The sequence below is a fragment of the Zootoca vivipara genome, chromosome Z, assembly GCF_963506605.1.
Source record: "Zootoca vivipara chromosome Z, rZooViv1.1, whole genome shotgun sequence".
Classification (NCBI taxonomy): domain Eukaryota; kingdom Metazoa; phylum Chordata; class Lepidosauria; order Squamata; family Lacertidae; genus Zootoca; species Zootoca vivipara.
The window spans coordinates 31,781,084-31,805,569 of NC_083294.1; the positions used below are offsets into that span (position 1 = coordinate 31,781,084).

At 42.0% G+C, this 24,486-nt stretch overlaps 1 protein-coding gene across 3 annotated transcripts in view; it reads left to right on the top strand.

Moving 5' to 3' along the window:
* The window catches only part of PCDH19 (protocadherin 19), a 144,427-nt gene extending 120,511 nt beyond the window's left edge, over window positions 1-23,916 (top strand). For all 3 annotated transcript variants that reach the window (XM_035113429.2, XM_035113428.2, XM_035113430.2), the window contains one exon: window positions 17,423-23,916. In XM_035113429.2, the coding sequence (XP_034969320.1) occupies window positions 17,423-18,015 (593 nt within the window). In that variant the 3' untranslated portion in view covers window positions 18,016-23,916. The remainder of the gene's footprint in view (window positions 1-17,422) is intronic.
* Window positions 23,917-24,486: the final 570 nt, after the last annotated feature.

Consider the following 24,486-nt stretch of genomic DNA (forward strand, 5'->3'; position numbering starts at 1 on the left):
AGACTCCGTTAACCTGGAAATAGTACCTCGGGTTAAGGACTTCACCTCAAGATGATAACAGAAATCATGCGGCGGCGGCGGCAGCGAGAGGCCCCATTAGGTTAAGAACGGCTTCAGGTTAAGAACGGACCTCTGGAACGAATTAAGTTCGTAACCAGAGGTACCACTGTACACCGACTTCGTTCCATCCTGTGATTGATAAATAAATAAATAACCAAGAACCTTCCACAGAAAGTAAAACGAAACAAAAACTTCTGACTGCTTAAAGGCATTCCTGCTTCAATCAATTTGTTATGCAGATGTAAAATGTAGATTGGTCCGAAATGCTCATTTGCATTACATATGTCTCTCTGTCTCAATCTATTTCTCTCAAGAAACATAAGCAGTATCCTGTTTATTAGATCAAACGAGGGATGTAGAATCATTTTATTTCTCTTCTGCGCCACGTGTGTTTTTTAATTCACTAGTCCGTTCTGCCATGTTTCCACATCAATCTGCATTTTTAAATAAACACACACACACACACACATGCATTTTATTTCAAGATATGCATTCTTCTAATGCTTTAACAAGCTTTATATACTGCACAATCAACAAAATATATACCGTACATAAACCAATGAAAAACATTCACACATAAATACAAATAAAATCAAACGTTAAAAATATAAAATTTGTCAAAATATGAATAAATCCAGAAGTACCCCCCCAAATATACATAATAAAATTATATGTGTGGGTAGGCTTGCCTTTTTTAAGCACCAAGAACAACATAGTGAAGGTGTTTTCTTAATATGAATATGAGGATGCTCATTTCATTGCTAAATGGTTTTTCTTTGTCAAAAATGCAGATTTTGGAAAGACATAATGATACCTTTTTGAGCTCTGTGTCAGAATATTCATGAATGCAAAACCTAATGGATAGCTAAACTGCTCTCTGCACATTTAGTTGGAGCAGTGTGGATTGAGTCGTTTTGTACCCGGAATTAATGATGATCGAATTTCCCAAGCATTCTAGAATCTGCTAAGCTGTTGGTTGTCAAGTATTAGCTTCAGCTAGAAGCTCCTGGCATTGATTTATGGCTTTCTAGGACCTGGAACTTCTCAAACAATTAAAGTAAGCTGCAATTTTTACAAAATATAGTTCAAATTTGGTATGATTTGTTAGAGCGGACCAAATTGTCACATGAATGCAGCGATGCGAACAGAGCTACAGATTGTGAATTATGAACATTGCTTATCGATCAAGGATGATGTATGTATCTCTCTCTCTCCTTTTGTCATTGTTTGCCAGCTTTATGTATTGTATGATTCAATGTTTAAAAGTACAGGGAGGGAGAAAAGAAAGCAAACAAGACGCCCCTTCTGATGCTTCCATTTCATTTCAGTGTAGTAGCTTGATTTGTGGTCCTGTGCTCACTTACCTGGGAGTAAATCTCATGGAATTCAGTGGGACTTATTACCTTGCTAAAAAGGCTGCCAGAGAAGGGATTCAGGCCCTGATTTAGGCTTATCATCTAAAAGTTGTGAAACACACAAAAAGAGGGATGTGAAGGGAAGGCGGGGAGCATGGGCACCAATTCCTAAAGTTATTACAACTGCTGGGATGCAATAGTGCTGGTGTCTGAACAATTCCCTATATCTGTGATCATTTACATTTTCCCAACGTAGACTATGGATGGATAGACTATGGATGGATGGGTAGACTATGGATGGATGGGGTCAGAGGCTTCTTAGAAAAGAAAAAGAAAAAGGTTGTGTTAACTGCCTCTAAGTTTAAATACAGTGCTACCTCTGATTATGAACTTAATTCGTTCCGGAGGTCCGTTCTTAACCTGAAACCATTCTTAACCTGAGGTGCCACTTTAGCTACGCCTCCACCACTCAATTTCTGTTCTCATCCTGAGGTAAAGTTCTTAACCCGAGGTACTATTTCCGGGTTAGCGGAGCCTGTAACCCGAAGTGTTTGGAACCCAAGGTGTTTGTAACCCGAGGTACCACTGTACAGAGTTGTTGCAGAATGGTTTCTTTGCTTTCCTATCCCCAAGGCCCCCAACACAATAAAATTTAAAGTTGCTTTCCAGATGCTGTCTGGGAGAGATGGATAAATGTGGGTGAACACTGAATGCAATGTTTGATCCCTTCATGTTTACTATTTATTCATATTTATTATTCATAAATTCAGGCACAAATGTTAGGCCTGCACCCCAGTGACATATTTGCATTTTATTTTAAGTTTGATAGCCCCCCCCCCCCGCCCTGGCCCTTGCTATCCATTTTTGCAAACAGGGATTTAATGATTTACTGTTTCCAAACCATTGCTGTGGTTCGTTCTCTCCCTTTTCCCTTCCTCGGCATTTTAGGGAAAGAGATTTCTAACATGGAAAAGTGATATTTGAATACATTCCCCTAAGGCAATCAATTTACTTTTAATTTGTCTGGAACTAAGCTTTCCTTTGTTGCAATGAGAAAGGATTTGAAACTGCTGTAAAATTTATTAGCTTCCAGGAAGATTTTGAAATGAATTTTTTAACAGTCGTGCTGTTTGCTCGTACCCAGGCATGGTGTTGTACTGATTGCAGTAGCACCACGGGGGTGCAAAAAAAAAAAATGCACCAAATTTTCACTGTGGCATTGTGCTCTTGTAGGTAGGCATTCCTAATTAGGGGCGACAAAACCTAGCTAGCCATTTTCCGGTCCTCTTCTTCATTGTCATTGTTTTCTTTGCATGCCGAAAGTGGATCACAAACTCAGAAAAATACACATAACCAAAATGCACATAACCAAATACAGTAAGCCCGCAAGTTGGGCTCACTTTATCTCAACCTTATGCGGATGGTGGTAGGGAAATAAATAAATGGAGAACTGGGGAAACCCACCATTCTCCTCTCTTCATTTATTTATTTATTTTCCCCACTTGCACCCAGTGCTCAGAGGGCTTTGGGAAGGAAGCAGGAGGGCTCCAACAGCTTCCCAGAGCCGTTGTATGGTGATGTCTTCCTTCCCATCCTCTGGGAAGGAGGTGGGAGGGTTCTGGTAGCATCCCAGAGGCCGGTAAGGAAGGTGCCGCTTTGCTTACCGGCGTCTGGAAAGGTCTACGGACTTCCTCGCCAGTTTTTTTGAAAGGGGGGGGGCGTTTCTTCATTTCCCTGACTTTTTGTGATTTTGCACTTGCACACAGACCACCAGATTGCTGTTCGCCTGCTAACTCTCAGTAAACACAATGCACAGCCTTCTAAACAGCGTGTGGGATTATCGTTTTTGTTATTATTGTGTGCATTATTATTTTTTGCATTTTAATATTGTAAACTGCCCTGTGATCTTTGGATGGAGGGTGTGCTATAGAAATGCAAATGATGATGATGATGATGCAATATTTCAAGACAATTTGCAAGCAATTATGAAATATCAGCCAATTTAAATAGTCGTGCAAATATTAATAGGCTAGACATTTGATGTTGCTAAAAATACTCTAAGATGAAACAAGCTGCTAATAATTCATATTAAGAAAGGGACAGGAAACATATGCCCATGCAGATTAACTTGTTTCAGCTTTAGCAACATGTAAAATGGTTAAGGATGGTGAGAGCTATAGTCTCCAGCAATCTCTGGAGGGGCCATAAATTCCCCATCCCTGTAATGAGGCCTGGCAATACAAATGAAGACAGCGATAATAATCTAAATAGCAGCAGAACCAGTACATCTTATTCAAATCTATATATTGATCCATATATATAGACCCATATGTCAACCCAAAACTATATATTAACACCGCTTAAGTCTGAGCCCTGTCCCGTACCCCCCGTCCCCAGACAATAGGCACCTGAAACATCAGGAGCAGCCTTTATAACTGGAGTCAGCAAGAATCTTGCTCTATAATTTTACCCAGCATTCCAGTGCCTTGAGAATCGTTTTCTTTTTAAGTAGAATTCTTGATGGTAGATTCTACATGCCTTTTATGTAGAGAGCCCAAGATTCAACCCCTGATATCTTCAGTTACAAGGAACATGAATCAGACAATAAACATCTTTCTTGGACATGGAAAGCTGCAGTCACTCAGAGACTAATTTCACACACAACACTATGCCACTCATAACACTATGCCAAACCACATTCTGCGAATGTGCAGGCTCCTGGGAAGGAGATAATTTCTGCTTTGGTCCTCTGCTGCTGCTGTGTGTTAAGCCATGATTTGGCTTAGCATGCCGTCTAAACACAGGCTTGTGGGTCTGTCTGAAGGAAACAAACCATGAGCCTGGTTTTGGATGAGATGCTAAGGCAAACCATTGCTCACTGCAAAGCAGTAAATGTAAGAACGTAAGAAAAGTTTGCTGTATTGTGCCAAATGGCCTATCTAGTCCAGCATCCTGTTCTCATAGTGGCCAACCAGATGCCTGTGGGAAGTCTCAGCTCCTGTGGTTTCCAGCAATTGGCATTCAGAATCATCCCTGCCTCCAGCTGGGGAGGCAGAGCACAGCCAACCCATCCAGTAGCCATCAAAAGCCCTCCATGAATTTGCCCAGTGTTTTTTTTAAGCCATCCAAGTAGGCAGCCATCACTGCCTCCTATGGGAACCACTTGCACCGTTTAATTGTGTGCTGCATGAAGAACTACTTTCTTTTATCTATCTTGAATCTTCAAACAGGAGCAGCAGGAGCAGAGGAAGAGCAAAGCAGTGGCAATCTCTTCTCCGGCAGCCTGCACACTTGTGCACCTACATTAAGCCATTGTTTATTTTAGCATTACTGTACATTGAACTGTGCCAGGGTAAATAGTAGCAGGCCAGATGAACAAGCAGTCTGACCTCATAATAAGGCAGATTGCTTATGGCTGCTGAAGCGAGTTTGGAATCAGGTGAACCATGGCTGATGAAATTTCAGAACTTTGAGAAGGGTTGGTGCTTATGGTCACTGAATAGTTACAGCAGTATTGTTGCTTTCTTTGACCATTTCCGGGGGGGGGGGGCAGTGGTGAAAAGCAGAATAATTTTGGTGAAAATTTGGGAGTGCAGTCACAGCTGTTTTACGAGGGGTGGGGGCAGGCATGCTTGCACCATTTTGTGGTCCTGACTCTTAGCCTGCTCTTTCAGATGTGGGTGCCATTTTGTGTTACGACACTCCTGTCGCCCCATGGCAGCCATTTTGTGGCACCTGCAGCATTTTTTCATCGTTTCAAATGTGCCCACTTGCTCCAAACACTTGGCAACTCCTGCATAAATGCTTGTATTGTTAGTGTGCCAACTATCTTGCATGTAAGCACGTGACATCCAGAATTCTCCTTGAAGCTTGTTTTGTCTTAAGCAAAACTTTGAGTAAGGAACAGTTTTGTCTGCATTGGTTTTCTTCAATGATGCTCAAAATCAGGCAGACACCTGTGCCTTCTCTGCATGCTCACTCTCTCTTCCATTTTCAAGAGACCCAGCTGCTTCAGTTCCCCCTCAGTATGAAATAGTCCAAATGGCTTCTACTTATATGCCTCTTCAAAATCCCTCTGACATAGATTGGAATGAATTGTGCTTCTCTCCGCAAAATAGAAGCTCTGGGGTCTATTGTGATTGCCCAGGCTGCATAACCATACATGCCATCAGAGCATTTATCAGTGATATTAAATCCCTAAGCACTTGTACCTCAGTGCGTTTCAACTTTGCCTCTGTGTCTCGTGCTGGAGATTCCATCACCAATAATTCAATTGCTTATGAGAGCTGAGCAGGTCAGTCTTTCAATCTTGTTGTGTGCTCGGCTACAGTGAATTTGGATTCGAAATATATGGAAGTATATGTGGTCATATAGCACCCAAATGCCAGCTGATGCATATTTTAATTGCATGCACTGGGTACTTTTGTTCTTCCTTTCTATTCCAGAGCAGAGTCGGATGTAATATAAAATGAGAATTCACAGCGGTGTGTCCTTCAAGCAGAATGCATAAGCCGAGCTAGTGATTCCTACTGCATTTTCAATTTTGTATGGCAGGCATATTTACTTACTTACTTACATCGCCACAGTGCAGTTCTAACCCTGCCTAGTCAGAACTGTTTTCTTCTAAGTGTGGCCGTAGAAAGGTAAGGTACATTTAGGCTGAATTCAGAGAGGAAGGCCATATTGGTCTCAATGCTCTAAAAACAAGTGATGGTGCCAACTTTTAGAATGGTGTGGGGAAAGGCTTGGGATGTTAATTTTATGCATTTTCCCTCTACCCCAAGCCCACTTGTGAATCAGGCAAGGCTTCCTAAACTTTGGGCAGAATTCGTTCTATCAGAGCTGTCCTTCCCTCTCTACTGTTCTTCCCTATTCCATCCAAAATCAGCAGCTGCAGTAGAGTCCCAGTGCCTCTCCAACAACACTGCAGTGAGATGGTCTTGATTGCAAGTATCAGTGGGAACTACAGAGGGTCTAATCCCCCCCATGAGCCACTGAAACTGCCTCCCCTTGTAAGTTTTGGAGAAACTGGGGAGAGTCTTCTGGATTGTAGTAGTGTAGCTTACATGGGTGGGAGGCCTCATTGTGCTCCTGGTAACAGTAGTGATCGTGATAAGGCGAACTTTAGAACAGGGCTGGAAATAACACCAATTTACTTTTGCAAAACAAATAACTTTTTGTGAGGCAATTGGTTTTGATTCAACCTGAATCCAACAGGTCAGATCAAATCTAATATGGGCTCATTTGCATCAAATGAGAATGTTTTGGCCGCCTTAACTCTCCTTTTCCATATGAAGATACTGGCAGGGAAAGCTGACATTTTGGAAATGGAAGTGGTGAAATAAGGAACACGACTTCCCTCCAGATAATCATGGGAATCATTGTTTATTCCACACAGCGATACAGTCCCCAAAGGCCCTTAACTACAGTTCCCAGGATTCTTTGTTGGGAATCATGTACTTCCAGTGTAGGTGTCTACATCTGCTCACAGCCCACTGTTTCTAGCGGTTGCAGTTTGCTTACATTTTGCTGCGCTGATATGAAATAATTTGCATACCATTTCCCTGCCCCCAAACTGTAATTTCAGGTCCTCCCTATTTCAAGTTGCTCTTTTGAAACCAGTTTTTGAGAAGCATATTTCTTGTAGCCCTCTGAAAGTGAAAACCCTCTTAGATATTAGAGCCACAGTCATGTTTTCCTGATCTGATTAAACTAGCTTCATCTGCTCAGTAGCAGCCTCCCTCACAAATTTGTGGAGCAGATAAAAGGGGATGGGATAGCCACCTGCGCTACTCTTTAAGAAAGCAACCCTGTGCACATTTTCTTGAAAGCAAGTCCCATTCAAGTCCCATTTGGGAGCATGTCCCACTTGCTTACTTCTAAGCAAATGTACATACCGGTAGGATCAGGCCACGTGCTCTTTGGTGATGAAAATGCAATAGGCAGCTAGAGTTTGTTTTGTTTTGTTTTGTTTTGTTTTGAAACGAGCACCCTGCACTTGCATCTTCTCCTTATTTAACCCACCTCACATTTCTCTGTTAACATGATCCAGGAAAAGTGCCGCCTGGTCTTGAAAACTAGTTCTGGGTTTTCAGTCTTGGCTCCAGTTTAAACCCATATCTGTTTGGGTGAATAAGAGGCTTAAAAAAACAAAACCCTGAAGCCTGGCCTGGTGTAGTGTTCAGTTGTCAGAGGAGGCTTGTTCACTCCCTCCACCCCCCACCCCATTCCACAGCTTACCCAGGGAGCTAGTAATGTGTTTCTGTAATAGACTTCTGTAAATGCAGTGAAACCGAGGGGGAGCTGCAGTCGTCAGGCAGCCGAGCTTAGCACACACTGTGGGCCTAACGGCGGGCAATTCCGACATGATTTTTTTTTTTGCTCCTGCTTGCTACTTCCTATCAGCACTGCTCCAAAATCTTCCCAGAAAATAACCATTTCATCTCTGGGGCACCTCTGAGCTGGGCCTTCTGCCTCCCTCTGTGCCTTCCCGCCCCTTCCGGCTTCTTTATTTTAACGATATGGGCTTCATTCTGTCTTTAGGTGAGTGGTGGGGAAAGCGCCAGAGTTCCTCGCTACTCCTTTTTACCTAAGACTTCTGTGAAGCAATTTGGCAGCTCTGCAGCCAGCATACATCTCAGAAAGCCTCACGGCTCACACCTTCTCGAATCAATACAGACACAACATGTCTGTGGTTGGGGATCATTATTAGCTACTTGGTGTGACAGTCCCTTGAGGTTGGAACAGAGGTGGTTGGAAAAACCAGGCTCACTTGGGGTTGTTAGCTGTACTTCTCAGAGAGAGAATGGTATTTCTGCCACAGATGGCTGAACTGTGGTCTTTTCATGCAGGATGGGAATTGCTTTAAACTTTGACCATGGGAAGAAGGATTGGTTGTTAAACCGTTCTGGGAACTGTAGCTCAGTATGGGGAATAGGGGTCTCCTCTCAGCACCCTTAACAAACCACATTTCCCATTATTCTTTTGGGGAAGCCAAGGCTGTTTAAAGTGGCATAATACTGCTTTAAGAGTATAGTGCAGATGGGTGCCCCCTTTCCTACTAATACACACAGACACCCATGACACCCATGCTATTTATGAAAAATATAATGTCTTGTTAACAATTTTACAATTACTGTACTTGCATTACTTAAATACCGTACCAATATGCTCTATTGTATCATAATTTGTTTTGTTTTGCTTCCTCTTTCATATTATTCTCTCACTGAAAACTATATAAGCAACCACACCCCTATGCCACTATTTCAGACCATGTTTTAAAATATGCATTCCCAGGGTTGTCATGTACAACTGCCAGACCTGTAGCCACAAATTTTGTGATGAGGGAATCTGAAGGCCGTATGGGGTGGGTGGGTGAATTTATGCAGACATACAATCTATAAGTCATGACCATAAGAACAACAGCACCCCGTGCAACAGCAAATATTTCTCAATATATTATTATACATGGACTGCTTAAACATGCAGGATATATAATACAAAATCTTTCAACACAATAAGGTGATGTTTTTGTTAGAAGACAGAGAAGGACGTAGCTTGCCTCCTGTAATGTGGATAAGGAATCCAAATTGGTTTAATTTTATTAATATGTTGAAAGGTTTTGCATTTAAAAGTTGTGTTTTGATTATGTACAATAATATATGGAGTAAAATTTGCTGTTTCTTAAGATCTTGGCTTACTTCATAGGGGTGATCACGTTGTTGTAAGCCAAAAATGGCTTATCTTCTGAGTTAGCCAATAAAACTCAGAGACAAGAGGAGTTAGGAGTCCATTTTGTTTATTGCTAAGCAATAAGGTTACAGTCGAATCATTTCGGAATACTGCAACCCCGCCCAAAGGCCAGGCAGGGGTATTTATAACATTTTAGACAAAGGATTTCAATTTAACCAATCACATAAATCATTACATCATTTAATATTTAATATTCATCACCTCATTTCATATTTAATACGTACGTCATTACCTAATCTAATACACATGCGCAATAAGCGTTGCTAACTAAACTTTGATTCTTACTGTGATCTGTTACATATTGTTAGTTTGCATGTATGGGAACCTGTGTTACGTGTGGATGTAACAATTTATGTTCTAGTTTATGAATTGCTTCTTTGTGATTTACGTATTAGCTGACCTTCTATCCCGGTAGGGACGGCTTCTTGCTGAATCATCAGTTTCTTTAAAGCAACAGGTTACCATAATGCACTAATATAAGCATATTCCAGGATTTATAGGGAATTACATTATTAACTTAATTGGGGCCCTTTGGGCCCCTGCTACAACGTTACATTTGACAATTCTGCAAGGGCTCTGGGCGAGCCATCAAGGGAGAAGAGGATGAGTACCAGAGCTTGCATATGTCTAACTGGAGCTTAGGGAGAGATTGACAGCCTCACAGTTGCTAGGAGAGCATGCCTATATGGTTGCATTCAGCAGTGGTACGTCTGTTATACAAGCAGAAATCAAGCTGCTTCCCACTATTGTGGTGTGTGTTGGCATGCTGATTTTGCAAAAGGTTAGGACTAGTGTTACAGATGCTGCAACTGCCATCACTTTCCAAGGACAACCCCCATTTCTTAATCCCTGTCCCTGTCCATTTTTTACTTTTCAGGCTGTCTTGTCAAAATGTCAGTGTGAGTTGCGAGCATTGCCATTCTTTGCAGTTCAGCCACTTCTCCAGGGTCTCTAAACCTTGGAGTGGAGAGTGGACTTGTCTCATCTCTGATGCGCATGCATATTCATTGACAAATCAAAACTAAGGTGTTATGCAGTGCATACCCTCCAATCTCAAACAGTGCACTTGCTGTGGTGTATTCTGAACTCTGCATGATCAGACCAAGTACCACCTAGTACAGCATTAAAAAAATTTTTGGTGCAAATTCCAGAACTACGTGGTCCAGCATAAACTAACCAGTGGCCCACCAGTAGGCAGTCACCTGCCTTCTGCCGTCCTCAGCACAGAGCTCTGGGCTTAAACTAGTGAGTCTGCTGCTCTCACACATTGTTTAATCCTAGGATCTGTCACTTTGAGGCAATTCCCAATCTGAGCTGCAAAAACAGAAAGTGGTTAAAGGATGCCTAATGGCAGCTTGGCAACATCAATGGAGTACAGATAACTTGAAACTTACAGACATTTAACTTGTGTATATTCAGCTTTATGCACTTGCCGAATAATATAATGAAATGGGGAGGAAAGGGGGAAGCTGTCTGGGAGAAAAGACTTTTGGCAATCCCAGCCACCGTTGAACCCAATGCATTTTGACTAAATGTGATTTTGGCTTTAGGCTCTATCCCCAGAACTAATAGCTCTGTTGTTGCCACTCTTTAGATCTGCTGCCCTGCCTAGTCTGCACTGAGGAAGAATATTATTGAGGGATGATGATGATGATAGTATTTATTATTATTATTATTATTATTATTATTATTATTATTATTATTATTATTTTATTATACTCCACCCATCTGACTGAGTTATCCCAGCCACTCTTGGCAGCTTCCAACAAAAAATAAACAAAACATCAGGGAAGGGGAGAAGAATTCTGCCTCCTGCATAGAGTATACAAAGAAGCCTGAATGGAGCACTAACCATCAATTTCCTAATTATTGTGAGGGGTATCACATAGTACTGTAGAACAAATTCCTAACCAGTAGAAACCACCTCCCCCTTAGCTTTGATTATTAACCCCCACATTTGCAGTTGGACTGGAAGCTTTCATTAAAAGCAAACAAAGTTTATCAGTATGCAGATTTCTGCATACAGTGCCAAGTCCCATGCTTATGCTGAATGCTAGAATACACACAGGTCTTCACAGTCATAAGTACTAGGTGCATGCATTGATACATAACGATCACCAGGATGCTGATTGAGGCATGCAATACCCAATCCCACGCTTGTGCAAAATCCTAGACTATCATGGTCTTGACTTCAGGTGTTCATTTGCGGATGAACAGGAAGATAGACACATTCAATCCTTTGTTTTTGCTCAAGAACTGAAAACAGCAAAGCCATCATTTTACTGGGCACCAGTATTTAAACACTTCTAAGCAGTGTGTTTGCATGTCTGGCAGCTTCATTTGCTGAGAATGAGAAGGGTCAGCAGTGCCCAGACCACAGTCATTTGCTGCTGCCACTTGAATGATGTGGTGGCTGCTGTGAAGGAGAGAGGAGCATTAGAGATGCAAGATTCCATCCACTTGGTTTCTTCCTCTTTTGTCTCCCTGCCTTCTGCAACTTCCTTAAGGTTTTCTTTTCTACAAGCTGATTCCCTATAAGTGCTAAAGCTGCTCTCTCTCTCTTTTTTCCCTTTTCCCTTTTTTGCTGCATTGTGCTATGTGCCAAGAATTTTTATTAGCCCCCTTTTTGTGCTAGAATGTGGTGGAAATACAAATTGAGCTGAAAAGCATGAGTTACATACACAGATGAACAAAGCATCCAAATGAACTATCTCCTCAGACAGTTGGGATCCACCACTATGGCTGAGTGGATACCAAGGTCTGTGTGTTTGCAAGGTGCGAGTGAGGTTCAATACATCAAACTCTGAAGGTGTAATTCAATTGTGGCTTTGGCTAATGTTATGGAAAATAAGGAAAGTGAGATGGAGCTAGAAGGTAGCTAATTAAAGGTGAGAGTGTTTGCTAAAAGATACTACTGAATTCCAAAGAAGAATATTTTAGTCAAGAATTGGTATGGTCAAATGAAATGGGTTCTGTCTCAGCCATGCTAGGCACTTAGGAAAGAGCGTACAGGCTGTGACTGTTTTAGGCACATCTAATAGGTGCATGTCTGTGCACAAGCACATCGTGCTGAACCTGGAAGTGACCTGAAAATGTCACAAAAGAGGGTGTTTGCAGGTTTTGCCAATGGTGTTTCAAATATATGCAATTTCACTTAAATGTGTGGTGCCTTGGTACGTAACCCCCGCTTCAGTTGGAAGTTGCCTATATACCAAGTCAGACTGTCAATACAGTATTGTCCCCCCACTGACAGTAGCTTTCCAGATGCTCAGACAAGGGTTTCACCTGTTCTGTGCTACCCAAGATCATTTTCACTGGAGATACTAGGGATTGGGCACGTGCTTTATTACTGAGGTAGGTCCAGGTTGTAAGAATGTACGGAGAGCCTTGCTGCATCATGGCATTCAAAAGGACCACCCAGATGTCTATGGGAAGCCCACAAGCAGGACAAGAATACAACAGTGACCTTCCACTCATGTTCTCCAGCAGTTGGTATTCACAGCCATGCCCGCCTCTGGCACTGGAGGTTGTAAAAGGCCATCCTGGCAGTAGCTGTCATTAGCCTTGCCCACTATGAATTTATTTCAAACCCCCTTTTCAAGCTCTCCAACTCAGTTCCTGTTACTGCATCTTGTGGTGGCAAGAGGCTAACCCTGATATGTGTAATGAAGTTCAGGTTCCCCCTCCTTATATCAGTTCTATGACTGGCTGTTCTAGGGCACAACCATTAGGGTCACTTGATAATTCCGGCCCTTTTTGTAACTGACGCATACATTTACCCAGTCAATGTGAGGGTAATTGAAGTCACCCTTTACTACAACATTTCCTCCCTTGGATGCCTCCTTTATTTATGTGCCCTTTATTGTTAATGTCAAGTAACCACAGGATAATGCATATAGACAATTGTCGATGCTCCTTTTGGTTGCATCTAGGATGGAAATCTCCAAGAGTTTGATAGAGATATTAGGAGCACTTCATTAGCAGAAAATGAAATGCATAATACATTATTCAGAGGGTCAGGAAACTCAATAGGCTTACAGAGCTGTGATGCCCACCTTTAACCTATGTTCATGAAGTTTTATCAGGCATTCACCCTCTAGGGACATGTAAGTCCTTTTGAAATTGTTTTTATTGGCTCTCTTTGATAAGTGCCATGCATGAACTATTTAATGTTCTCTTGTATGTTCACTAAAACATTGTGAGACTATGTGAAGTCAAGCTCCATGTTTGGGTTATGGTTGCTGCTTTGTTGTTCAGAACAGGGCATTTTGGTCTGGAAGAAGGGGTGTGTGACAATACACCCACAATACTAAATTACTTCCTATGGCTTTGGGGGGGGGGCTATATTTGCATTGTCATGTGGAGTGATATCACTTCCAATGTACCCTTTGCTGTCCTTCCTATAGAGCACGTTAAATATAACAACTAGCTTTCAGAGGGCATTTGGGCTGATGGATAATTAGCCATTCATACCCTCTTTTGCCCTGTTCCTTTGTGCAAAAACCAAAACCAAAAAACGAATAATTTTTTTATTTGCAAATTTAAAAAGTAAAAGAAAGGGGGAGGGGAAAAATAATTAATATAAATAAAATATAGATACATCTATGGCTGCCACTGTGGTCTAAACCACTGAGCCTAGAGCTTGCTGATCGGAAGGTCAGCGGTTCGAATCCCCACGACGGGGTGAGCTCTCGTTGTTCGGTCCCAGCTCCTGCCCACCTAGCAGTTCGAAAGCATGACAAAGTGCAAGTAGATAAGCGCTGCTCTGGTTTCGCCAGAAGCGGCTTAGTCATGCTGGCCACAGGATCCGGAAAAACTGTGGACAAACCTCAGCTCCCTCGGCCAGTAAAGTGAGATGAGCGCCGCAACACCCAGAGTCCTCCGCGACTGGTCTTAACTGTCAGGGGTCCTTTACCTTTACCACTAATACTAATACAGTAATGTTGTTGTTGTTGTTTAGTCGTTTAGTCGTGTCCGACTCTTCGTGACCCCATGGACCATAGCACACCAGGCACTCCTGTCTTGCACTGCCTCCCGCAGTTTGGTCAAACTCATGTTCGTAGCTTCGAGAACACTGTCCAACTATCTCGTCCTCTGTCGTCCCCTTCTCCTAGTGCCCTCAATCTTTCCCAACATCAGGGTCTTTTCCAAGGATTCTTCTCTTCTCATGAGGTGGCCAAAGTATTGGAGCCTCAGCTTCACGATCTGTCCTTCCAGGGAGCGCTCAGGGCTGATTTCCTTCAGAATGGATAGGTTTGATCTTCTTGCAGTCCATGGGACTCTCAAGAGTCTCCTCCAGCACCATAATTCAAAAGCATCAATTCTTCGGCGATCAGCCTTCTTTATGGTCCAGCTCTCACTTCCATACATCACTACTGGGAAAACCATAGCTTTAACTATATGGACCTTTGTAGGCAAGGTGATGTCTCTGCTTTTTAAGGTGCTGTCTAGGTTTGTCATTGCTTTTCTCCCAAGAAGCAGGCGTCTTTTAATTTCGTGACTGCTGTCACCATCTGCAGTGATCAAGGAGCCCAAGAAAGTAAAATCAGTAATATACAGTAATATACAGTATTAGTTCACATTATGGAAACAATAACTGTCAGTACATGCAACTCAAATTAAATAGATAAGTGAATATAAAGTCTCCAGATGGCCAAATAGGTTTCCGTGTGAGATTGATATCTATATTCAATATGTCCAAATGTCGTCAGGGTCATGAGGTGCTCAGACCAATGCATGGACAGTGGATATTTATCCTTCTAGGATATTTATCCTTCCTGAAGAAACGTCTCCACCCCCATCGTTCTGTCCGGACGCTGAGGTCCAGTGCCAAGGGCCTTCTGGTGGTTCCCTTGCTGCGAGAAGCCAAGTTACAGGGAACCAGGCAGAGGGCCTTCTCGGTAGTGGCACCCGCCCTGTGGAACACCCTCCAACCAGATCTCAAAGAGAAAAACATCTACCAGACTTTTAGAAGACATCTGTAGGCAGCTCTGTTTAGGGAAGCTTTTAATGTTTAACAGACCATTGCATTTTAATATTTTGTTGGAAACCGCCCAGAGTGGCTGGGGAAACCCAGCCAGATGGGCGTGGTATAAATAATAAATTGTTGTTGTTGTTGTTGTTGTTAAATACTTTAGCAATCATGAGAGCTCACAAAGTTAACTTCTGTTCTGTTAATCCTCATACTGTGGCCAAGTAGTAAAACAAGCATCATTTAGTCGCCCCTAAGTAACTGTGGCACATCACCTGCTATGAGTAAATACCTGGCTACATGGTGAATCTGAGCAGAATACTTGTTTATAGCCCCTCTCAGATTGCTAGGTGCCTACAAACACCATTGCAGTTCTGTTGGAAATCAAGTACAAATCAACTAAAGTATAAAAAGAGGAGCCAGCAAAATTCATCGCCTGGTGTGGAGTTTATACTTGGATATCTCATGTCGAGCAAGGTTTAAAGCACAATGCCTTTTAGCGCTGGCAATAGGAAGAAGAAAATGCTGACTCCTACGCAGCCAGCCACGCAGGCTGAACGTGGTTTAATTTATTTCCCATCGTAATGTGTTTCCCTTCAGCTTTTTGTTCTGATAGCAATAGAGGCAGCAGCAGAAATTCTGAACGACACCTAGCCTGTTGGAGGCTGAACTTCAACCTGTTAAAATAACAATAGAAGTGGGGGCAGGGGAGAGAAACCCACTGCGATAAAAACAGCCCTTTAAAATGTCACTTTGCCAATGTCTACTACTTGTTATAGAAACAAGAGGTGTGTATATGGGATTAAAAATAGGCAGAATCTCAGTTCTCCTGGAAATCTACCCTACAAATGTAGGTAGTAGGTTTTATGCCAATTTAGCTGTTAATGGATTCCCAGGTAATTCATTTTCTCCACCCCTTACAGTAGGTGTGTGTGGGAGCCTTTTTCAAGGGCTGCATTCCTGCAAGTGCAACTTTCCGGGGGCCACATGTCAGTGGCAGTTGGGACCAAAGGCAAAAGAGCAATGGACACAACTTTTCCCTTTGTATGGCAAGAAGACTGTATTCTAGCCATGCAAAAGTCAGAGATTCTTATATACCCACCACTTCCATTCAGGCAAGCAAGAGGCACTGTCACAAGACATTCCTCCAGGCAGAAGCCCTTGAAAAGTGTGTGGAGCAGTGCTGGAGAGAGTCCCAATGGCCTCATAGGGAGCACTTGGGGGCCACATTCAGCCCATAGGGCTGAAGTTGCCTGTCTGTGGTTTACATAATCGCAATTCCAATAATTTCCCTGGGAGAAGAAATGATTGCTGAACTACTTTATCCGTGGTGTAGTTATACCCACTAATTGGTTTTCTTTTTAAAACCACATCAGAGGCATATGTATCTGACCAAAAGTATTCAGGTATACTTAGTTGTCTGCACCAAGTGGTCATATTCAACCAATTACTACTAATAAGAAATCAAGTTCCCAAGATTCTCTGTGCAGAGAGCATGACTCTCGAGCAATTCGAGATTTGTGGTGTAGATACGCCTACTCCCAGGGCATTGTCTGAAGGCACATAAGACAACCTTACTGGAACTAAGCAGTTTCTGGGTCTGGTGACTAGATGGAAGTGTGTTTTTCATATGATATGATGATATGATATGATATGATGATATGATATGTGATGTACTGTACATTGTCCCAACCACTCATACTACTGATGATATAATGGTCTTAAATGATGGCTAGATTTTTTTTATAACCCAGTCTACATCTGTACTGGTCCTGTTTTAAGTGTTTTTATATATGGAACAGTTTGTAATTGTACTTACACTTCTCTTGTTTTATAGTTGTTTTGTTTGTTTTATAATTATATATAATTTTGTAGTGAACTCAACCTAGTAAGGGTGTTGGGAAGAAGTAATAATAATAATAATAATAATAATAATAATAATAATAATACTTTTTCTATCTCTTACATACTACATATATTCCAAATGGTTCAAATATTTTAATAGCATTGTGTATGATTGTGCCTGTGCACCAATAGTTGGCTTTTATATTTTTAATTATTTGTAGATTGTTCCCCAGAAGAAGGAACCTGCCTTCTGAAATGTGATAAAATGCAATAAATCTTCCAAGCTGGCAATTTTGAGAACAAGTTTCTTCTCTGCATTCTTCCTTGTAGTGTCATTTATCAATAGGTCTTGGAGCTAAGCCTCAGCAAGTGAACATTTCGGATTGGGTGTAGCAGCTCATGATATATCACCTGCCCTTCTTTGTCTTTCCCTCTACAGATCAGAGTGAAGGATTTCATTGCCGGGAAGAGTGCCGGATCCTTGGCCATTCTGACCGATGCTGGATGCCCCGGAACCCTGTGCCCAGCCGAGCAAAATCCCCCGAGCATGGAAGGAATGTCGTGTCCCTCTCCATAGAAGCTACCACTGTGGATACAGAGCTTTACGAAGACTGTAGCACAAAGAGAACTTTTGCAACATTTGGCAAAGAGGGGAGTGAACCTGTCTCCGAGGAGCGGGGCCCAGTCAACTCGAAAGGTAAAAGAACAGTGGATCCGCCCACCTGTAGCCCAAAGGTAAACGGTGCAGTCCGGGAGGCAGGGAATGGTTGTGAAGCTGTCAGCCCCATCATGTCGCCTATCCACCTGAAGAGCCCCTTGTCTGGCAAACCATCAGTGTCCTACAACGTAATGCACTGCCCAGGAAGTCGCGACCTGGAGGCGTTTGTAAACAATGGCCCTTCTCGGCCCATTGAGGCGGAGCCGAGGGGTGCAGACAGTGAAAATATCATGCATGAGATTAACCCTCTTCTGCAAGAATGTAGAGAGAAGGACTCACCTGGTGTGAAGAGGCTAAAGGACATAGTACTCTAAGTTGCACTGTAAAGGAAAGGAAACAACAGTACTGGATGTGTGTATTGTTTCTAATGGCTTACTGATGGTTCACAAATTCGCTGTATTTAAAAGCTTTCCCTAAATGTATTGTTTATAAAAAAGTGAAGCTATCATTAATGTGACAATCCCACTTGGTTCAACAGGCAGCAGGGGTGTTGGTCTAAGTAAAAGTAGCACCATTCTTCAGCTTCTCCCCACTATGATAGAAGTGGCATTTCAGTGGTTGGAAGTATTATCTATGAAGTATTTTGAATTTATATATTTTTGTAGCTCAAAAACTCTTATTATGAAATGGCATTCTATATGAAGAACTGAATCTAAAAAACCCCCAACAAAAATCACTAAAGGAAAAACCACACTACACACCTCAGTTTCAAGTAATCTCTAGGAACATAATCAGCTGCCTCCTACTGAGTCAGACCATTGGTCCATCTAGCTTAGTATTGTCGTCTACTCTGATTGGCAGTGGCTCTCCAGGGTTTCAGACCAGGAGTCTTTCCTAACCCTACCTGGAGATGCTGAACCACTGAGATGGCTCTTCCCCTTAGTACTACCCTTGTCATGCCTCCAAACTTCAGGAATGGGGTGCTCGTTTGCCATGGCAAACTGGAGATTGGGTTGCCCTGGTCGGCAGTTTTGGTGCACTTGTGGGAGCTCTGACGTGCAAGACGGGGCCACTTCAATGTGTTCCATGCTGGAAGGGGCTCTATGCTCAAACATCTCCAAATGTACATTCGCACCCCATGGAGTTATGGACTGTGGCTGGTGAATTTTCTGTCTCATCCCACACCCAGAGCCTAATTTGTACTTTTTAAGATGTTGCTCTTTTGCTGTGAACACCCCTGCCTTTGGAAACCTTTTGCTGCCACATGCTTCTCTGTACTATTATCGTATTTGATATTGCAAATTCCTGTATGTCTAGTGATGGGAAATGCTTTCAAGTTTGTTTTCTTTTTTTCGTTTCTTTTCTTCAAACAAACAAACAAACAAACAATCTTAAGACCTGGAGAAACTGCAAAATTTAGAGCCAATCTTGTCATAGCTCTTTGTCATTTTGCCAGATGATTGTACCACATACTATCTCCACCACTGTGCGATGTTTCTTCCCCAGGTCTTTTAGGGGTTACCTAGCATCTCATTTGCACTTGTTAGATGCACTGTCTTGAAATTTTTATGAGATCAATTTCTCCCCCCTCCCACCCTTTTCCTTTTCAAGGAAGAATATGACATTATTTCTCCAAAACTACATGCTGGTTTCCTGCTGCAAATCTCCCATTTTTATTTTACCTATCTAGGAACCAGGAGAATAGGATGTTTTAAAGGCCTAATTTATGTATGTTGTGGGCTATAGGTTAAATCATTACTCGTGTAAACATTTCATGACTTACTTAAATGTACTTACCACATTCATCACCCCATTTTCCATATGGCTGGTCTAGGCAACTGTGCTGTTGACATTCTAACACCTCATAAGAGCAGGCCAGCAAATGTTTACACCCATTTATATGTAGCAGTGTGGAATGCTTACATGAATAATGGCCTTGCGGTCCCACTTATATATATTTAAGTTAGTATTTTGCTTAACTACATTGTCCACTGTTTCAAAATCACAGTCACATGGGCACAGCTCGGCAGACCACCCACTTTCTTGGCGTGCTCCATACTTCAGATGGATGAAGTCCAAATTGTTTTATTGCAATCCTAAACTGTAATTTCACTTGGGACATTTGTGATGGCTCCAGAAACAGTGGTCCTTCTTCATGGCTATTCCATTTCCCCACCCCCTAATATTCTGAAATACCGTACAGTGTAGAGTACTCTTCTTCCCTCCTTCCTTGGGAACTAAATAGGGCTTGCACTTTTACTCTTAGGCCCCCAAGAAACTTTTTAGTGTGTATAAAACGGGAGGGGGTGGAGGATGCCACCCATGTTAATTAGCATTAGTAAAAAACTCATCCTCTGGGTGTGCCTCCTGATTGGAAGCAGGGAAGCACTAAGTAAAGAGCCCCCCAGGGACACACGGAGAAACTTCAGAAAATGAAGTTTTGTGCCTGCTTTGGCAGTAACTGATTGATCTAATCATGCCTGTGGCAAAGACATGGTATAATATCTGCCCTTAGCAGAAACTGATCAGAAGGAGGTTGGAGGAAGTTAGTGTAGTTGATCTGGTAGAGGCACAGGAGGGAACTTCCTCCATGTCTGGATGGGTATTCTTCACAGCATATTACAGTGTGTTTAGCAGATTGGCTTGGATTTTCCAAACTTTTCAGAATTGTTTCATCCATCATGAGCCAGGTGCACAGGTTTTTTGGGGGGGCGGGGGAGGCAGCCACCCAGAAGCAGATAAGCTGTGTGACTTACTCAAAATAAAAATCCTTCCAGTAGCATCTTAGAGACCAACTAGGTTTGTAATTGGTATGAGCTTTCGTGTGCATGCACACTTCTTCAGATACCCAAAGTTTACCAAAGTTTATCAATCTGAGTGCAAAAATGTGGGTACATTTGAGTGCTCTTTTGAATGCTGGGGTTAATTCGGTTTTCTTTGTGCACCATGAAAGTAGTAAAACTAAGCAATAGAAAGCGTGCATCAAAGAACAGACAGACTGGCAGAGCTGTCATTACACATGGCTACTCAGAAGTTATTGTATTCAGCTAAGTGAGTGTGTTTTGGAATCACAGCCTAAATATGAGAAGAGTGCTGCTGATCGCTATGGCTATATCCCTTTTATTTGAAGCAAGAACACTGGTGAATAATCATTCCCACCCATGGCAAACTATTTTGTGTGGCTACAAAGTTTGCAAGTGTGAAATTATGAAGTGATGCCCGTCCCATCCCCATAAGAAACATTTGGTTAAAAAAAAAGGAGGGACGAATTTTGATGAATTGAATGGAATGTTATTATTATTATTTATTTCCCACTGGATAATTTTTCAGTGATGGTTGGGAACATAGGTTAGGGCTATTGTTCTTGTTATTAGCCCTACATTTTGATAGAATTTGCTGCTCTACAACATGCTCCTCAGAGCTTGGAGATCACTGGGAAGGAAATATATTGCTGTTTCAACACTTGCTCTGCCAATCAACAGAAAATAATGGTTTCTAGAGAAACAATCTTCCTGGCTCCAACCTATCTTGATAAAAAAAAATTAGTCACTTTTGATTTATTTAAATTAAAAAATAGCTACAGAAAAACAGCCTCCAATCTTTATCGGACTACAGATCAAATAAGCTGGAGTAATTTCTTTTCTTTAGAAAAAGGTAGAGAAAATGGATAGGGCTTGGTGTTCTGCTATTTCATGCAGTTATCTAATTTATAGACTGTCAGTATGCTTTTTTTGCCCAATAAGTCGAAAGTTGCTTCTTCTTTTTTTTAAAAAAGAAATTTGTAATGAAATCACACCCACCTTAATTGCTGTTCACTTACTCCTAACTCTTGGAAACACGATCCCTTGATAGGACCTGATCCATAGGTACTGCTAGTGTTAAAAGACCCTCACATTTGTGATAGGCACCAAGATCTGAGTGCTAGCAAGATCCAGTCTGCATGCATTATGTATTTGGAAGAGCAGGAGAAGGATTCCACCCAGCAGCTGGGAAAGAATAGAAGGGATGGGCCAGTGCCCTGCTTTAGCAAACTGTCAAGACCGTGGGAATGCAAGAAGTATTTGGAACTATAATGCCAACAGTGGTGAGAGTTTGGCTCCTGGGTCACCTGACTCACAGGATTCTGGTTAATATCCCAGCATGACCCCCCCCCTTTCACAGTTCCCACCTCCAACCAGCCCTGATTTCACAGGACTCACTGTATGAGATTTGTGGCATTTTGTAATTTGTAGACCCATAGGTAAAAAGATTGCACTTACTGACATTAGCCACTTTCATGCTTCACTAGTGTTGGATCCTTGTCCAAGTAGAGCAGCTGTTCTGTGTGTAGGGAGAAAGAGCACATCAAGAAATCAATGCCCTCTGTCCATATTGCTCTGGAAGAAAATTCTGTAGTGTGCAAGTGTTGGCACATGCAAAAGCAAATGGCTCAGCGGGTGCATGTGCGCTGTTGTGTCATCTCATAGAAAGGAAGCCATGGGTCCAACTTTGTCAGTACTGCCTACACTGACGACCTGTAGCTTTCCGGGATTTCAGACAGGAGATTACTGTGATTGAATCAGGAACCCTTTGCATATGAAGTATGTGCTCTACAACTAAGCTGCAGCCCTTCCTATGAAAGCTCCCTAGCAGCAAGGACTTCTTTATTCATTTCAATGAAGGGCCATTCATTTCAATGAAAGATTTGTGGGCCATTCATCCTTTGAAATGAATGGGCCACTAGACAGATGCAAGAGGTGCCCGTGCTCATTGTAGAGCATGCAAAGCTCCAGATAGGGGGATCACTGTTGCGCTTGAACCATCCCTCATTGCCTTTATCAAAGATAGGATTGCAAATATTTTTTGCTGCCACCATTTCACTGTTATTTTCAATTCATGGAAAGTCATATTAGCACCCTGCAAAATGTTCCCCACTGTCAAACTTGCTTTGCTTACCTGTTGAATCAGCGTAGCATTCCCCCCGCCCCCTGATCAGGTATAATATGGATTTTGATTTGCAGCAATGCTTTTTATTCACAGCTGTAATTTAATCAGTGCTTATTCTCCGAGTTTCTAGCTCTAAAGGTACCATAACATGAGTGGATTTATGGGCATTTCATTTTGGGGGGGGGACACCCTCTGCCTACTTGCTAGACTAGCCGTCAGGCAGTTCCTTTCACAAGTCAAATTATACTTTTCCCTCTCAGGAACATCCATTTTGTTGTTGTTTGAATGAAATTTACAAAGGCAGTAGCGTGGGAAGGGCTGGTAAAATATGATTCATGGCTGGAATGAACATGAGCATTTAACTGTATTGTCAAGATGAGGCTGTTGCCATTTCCCTTGTTTTATTGTGAAGCTGGAGATGGCTTGTGGATCACACATATTGTGCAGAAGTGAACTATGTTTTCCTTTTTTCTTTCCAAAAAGGAAACAAGTTGTAAAGAACACGTTATCCAATTAATATGCTGAAATTACTCTTGGAGGGTGGGGGGAGAGAGAGAAAAAGAAACTAATCACAAATGGAAACTTCATTTGTCGATCAATGGGGGAAATTGATTATCGTGTTGGTACAGCTGCCTTTGCAGCTTTAGATAATCGTTGACCCGGCATAGGAGTTGTATTCACTTTAGTGGAGGAACCCGGCAAGATTTTCACCGTGGCATCGGTGAAAATGGATTTGTTACTGGCATCAGCTGACGTTCAGCTGATTGAAGCTGGGATCTTGTAATCTTTATGACAAAGAGCTGACCTGGCACAAGCTTGTGTTTTTCAGCAACGGATGCCACCTGGCGCTAATCAAATGCCAAGGTCTAAAGTTGCAGAAATGTGTTTGAAGTCCTGCAGCAGCAGCAAAGGAGAAAAAGAGACGCGTCACGATGCTAAAGACACTTGTGTTGCCCGCTTAGCAGTGAAAAGATTTTGGTGGGACTTGAGTTTTCTCCTGCTTTCTCACGGTGTCTCTGCTGCTGATAATATGAAGAACAAAACTTGTTGTATATGCTGATATGTATGTTATGTACATTTTCACAGTGATTGAATCATTGTAAACAGGGGGAAATGGGGTTGGGTGGGGGAAATAATCACCATGCTGTCTATTTTATGAAGATGATAAAGCAGCTTTATTAAATTATTACAACTCTGTTTGAAAAGAATGGTGTACCTGACACATTGTTTTTTTTCTTTCTTAAAAAAAAAAACCTGATGCAAACTGTTTTCCCCACTTTGATGTGATTTTTATTTCTCTGCTTCAAGAATCTAATGCATTTTAGTATTAAAGGCAATTATTGAATAAAAATGGAAAATAAGTGTTTGGTTAAATCTGCCTGTGTGGGTTTGCTTGTCAACTGAAGTAGATTTGTGTTTGTATAGGTTTTTTGGGGGTTTTTTTAATCAGTCCAGCAAGAAGTGCCCAGAGAAGCAGTCTCACCCTTGCTGCACATCCTTCTCTATTCCTTTATCTAGGCACATTGGCATATTCCTTCCCTGTCCCACATACTTTGTGCTGAGCCATCTTTCAAAAAGTGAAAATCCAGACACAAAAGTTGTTGAACTTGATTTACAAAATCTCAAAAAAGAGAGGTATTTTTAAGGAAATTTGTCAAAATCTAGAGTTCCGACAAGGGTTGCTATACATCTGGGTTTTCCTGGACATTTCAGCCATTTTTACCTGGGCACTGTTTCTGAAGACCAAATCTTGGCTATGTCCAGGAAATTCTGGACGTATGGCAATCCTAACGGAGCCCCTGCATGCATAGCCTGCTTTGGAACTTAAGACCTTATACCAAGTCAGGCCATTGGTCCATCTAGTTCAGTATTGTCTACACTTATTGGTAGTGGCTCCCCAGAGTTTCACTCAGGAGTTC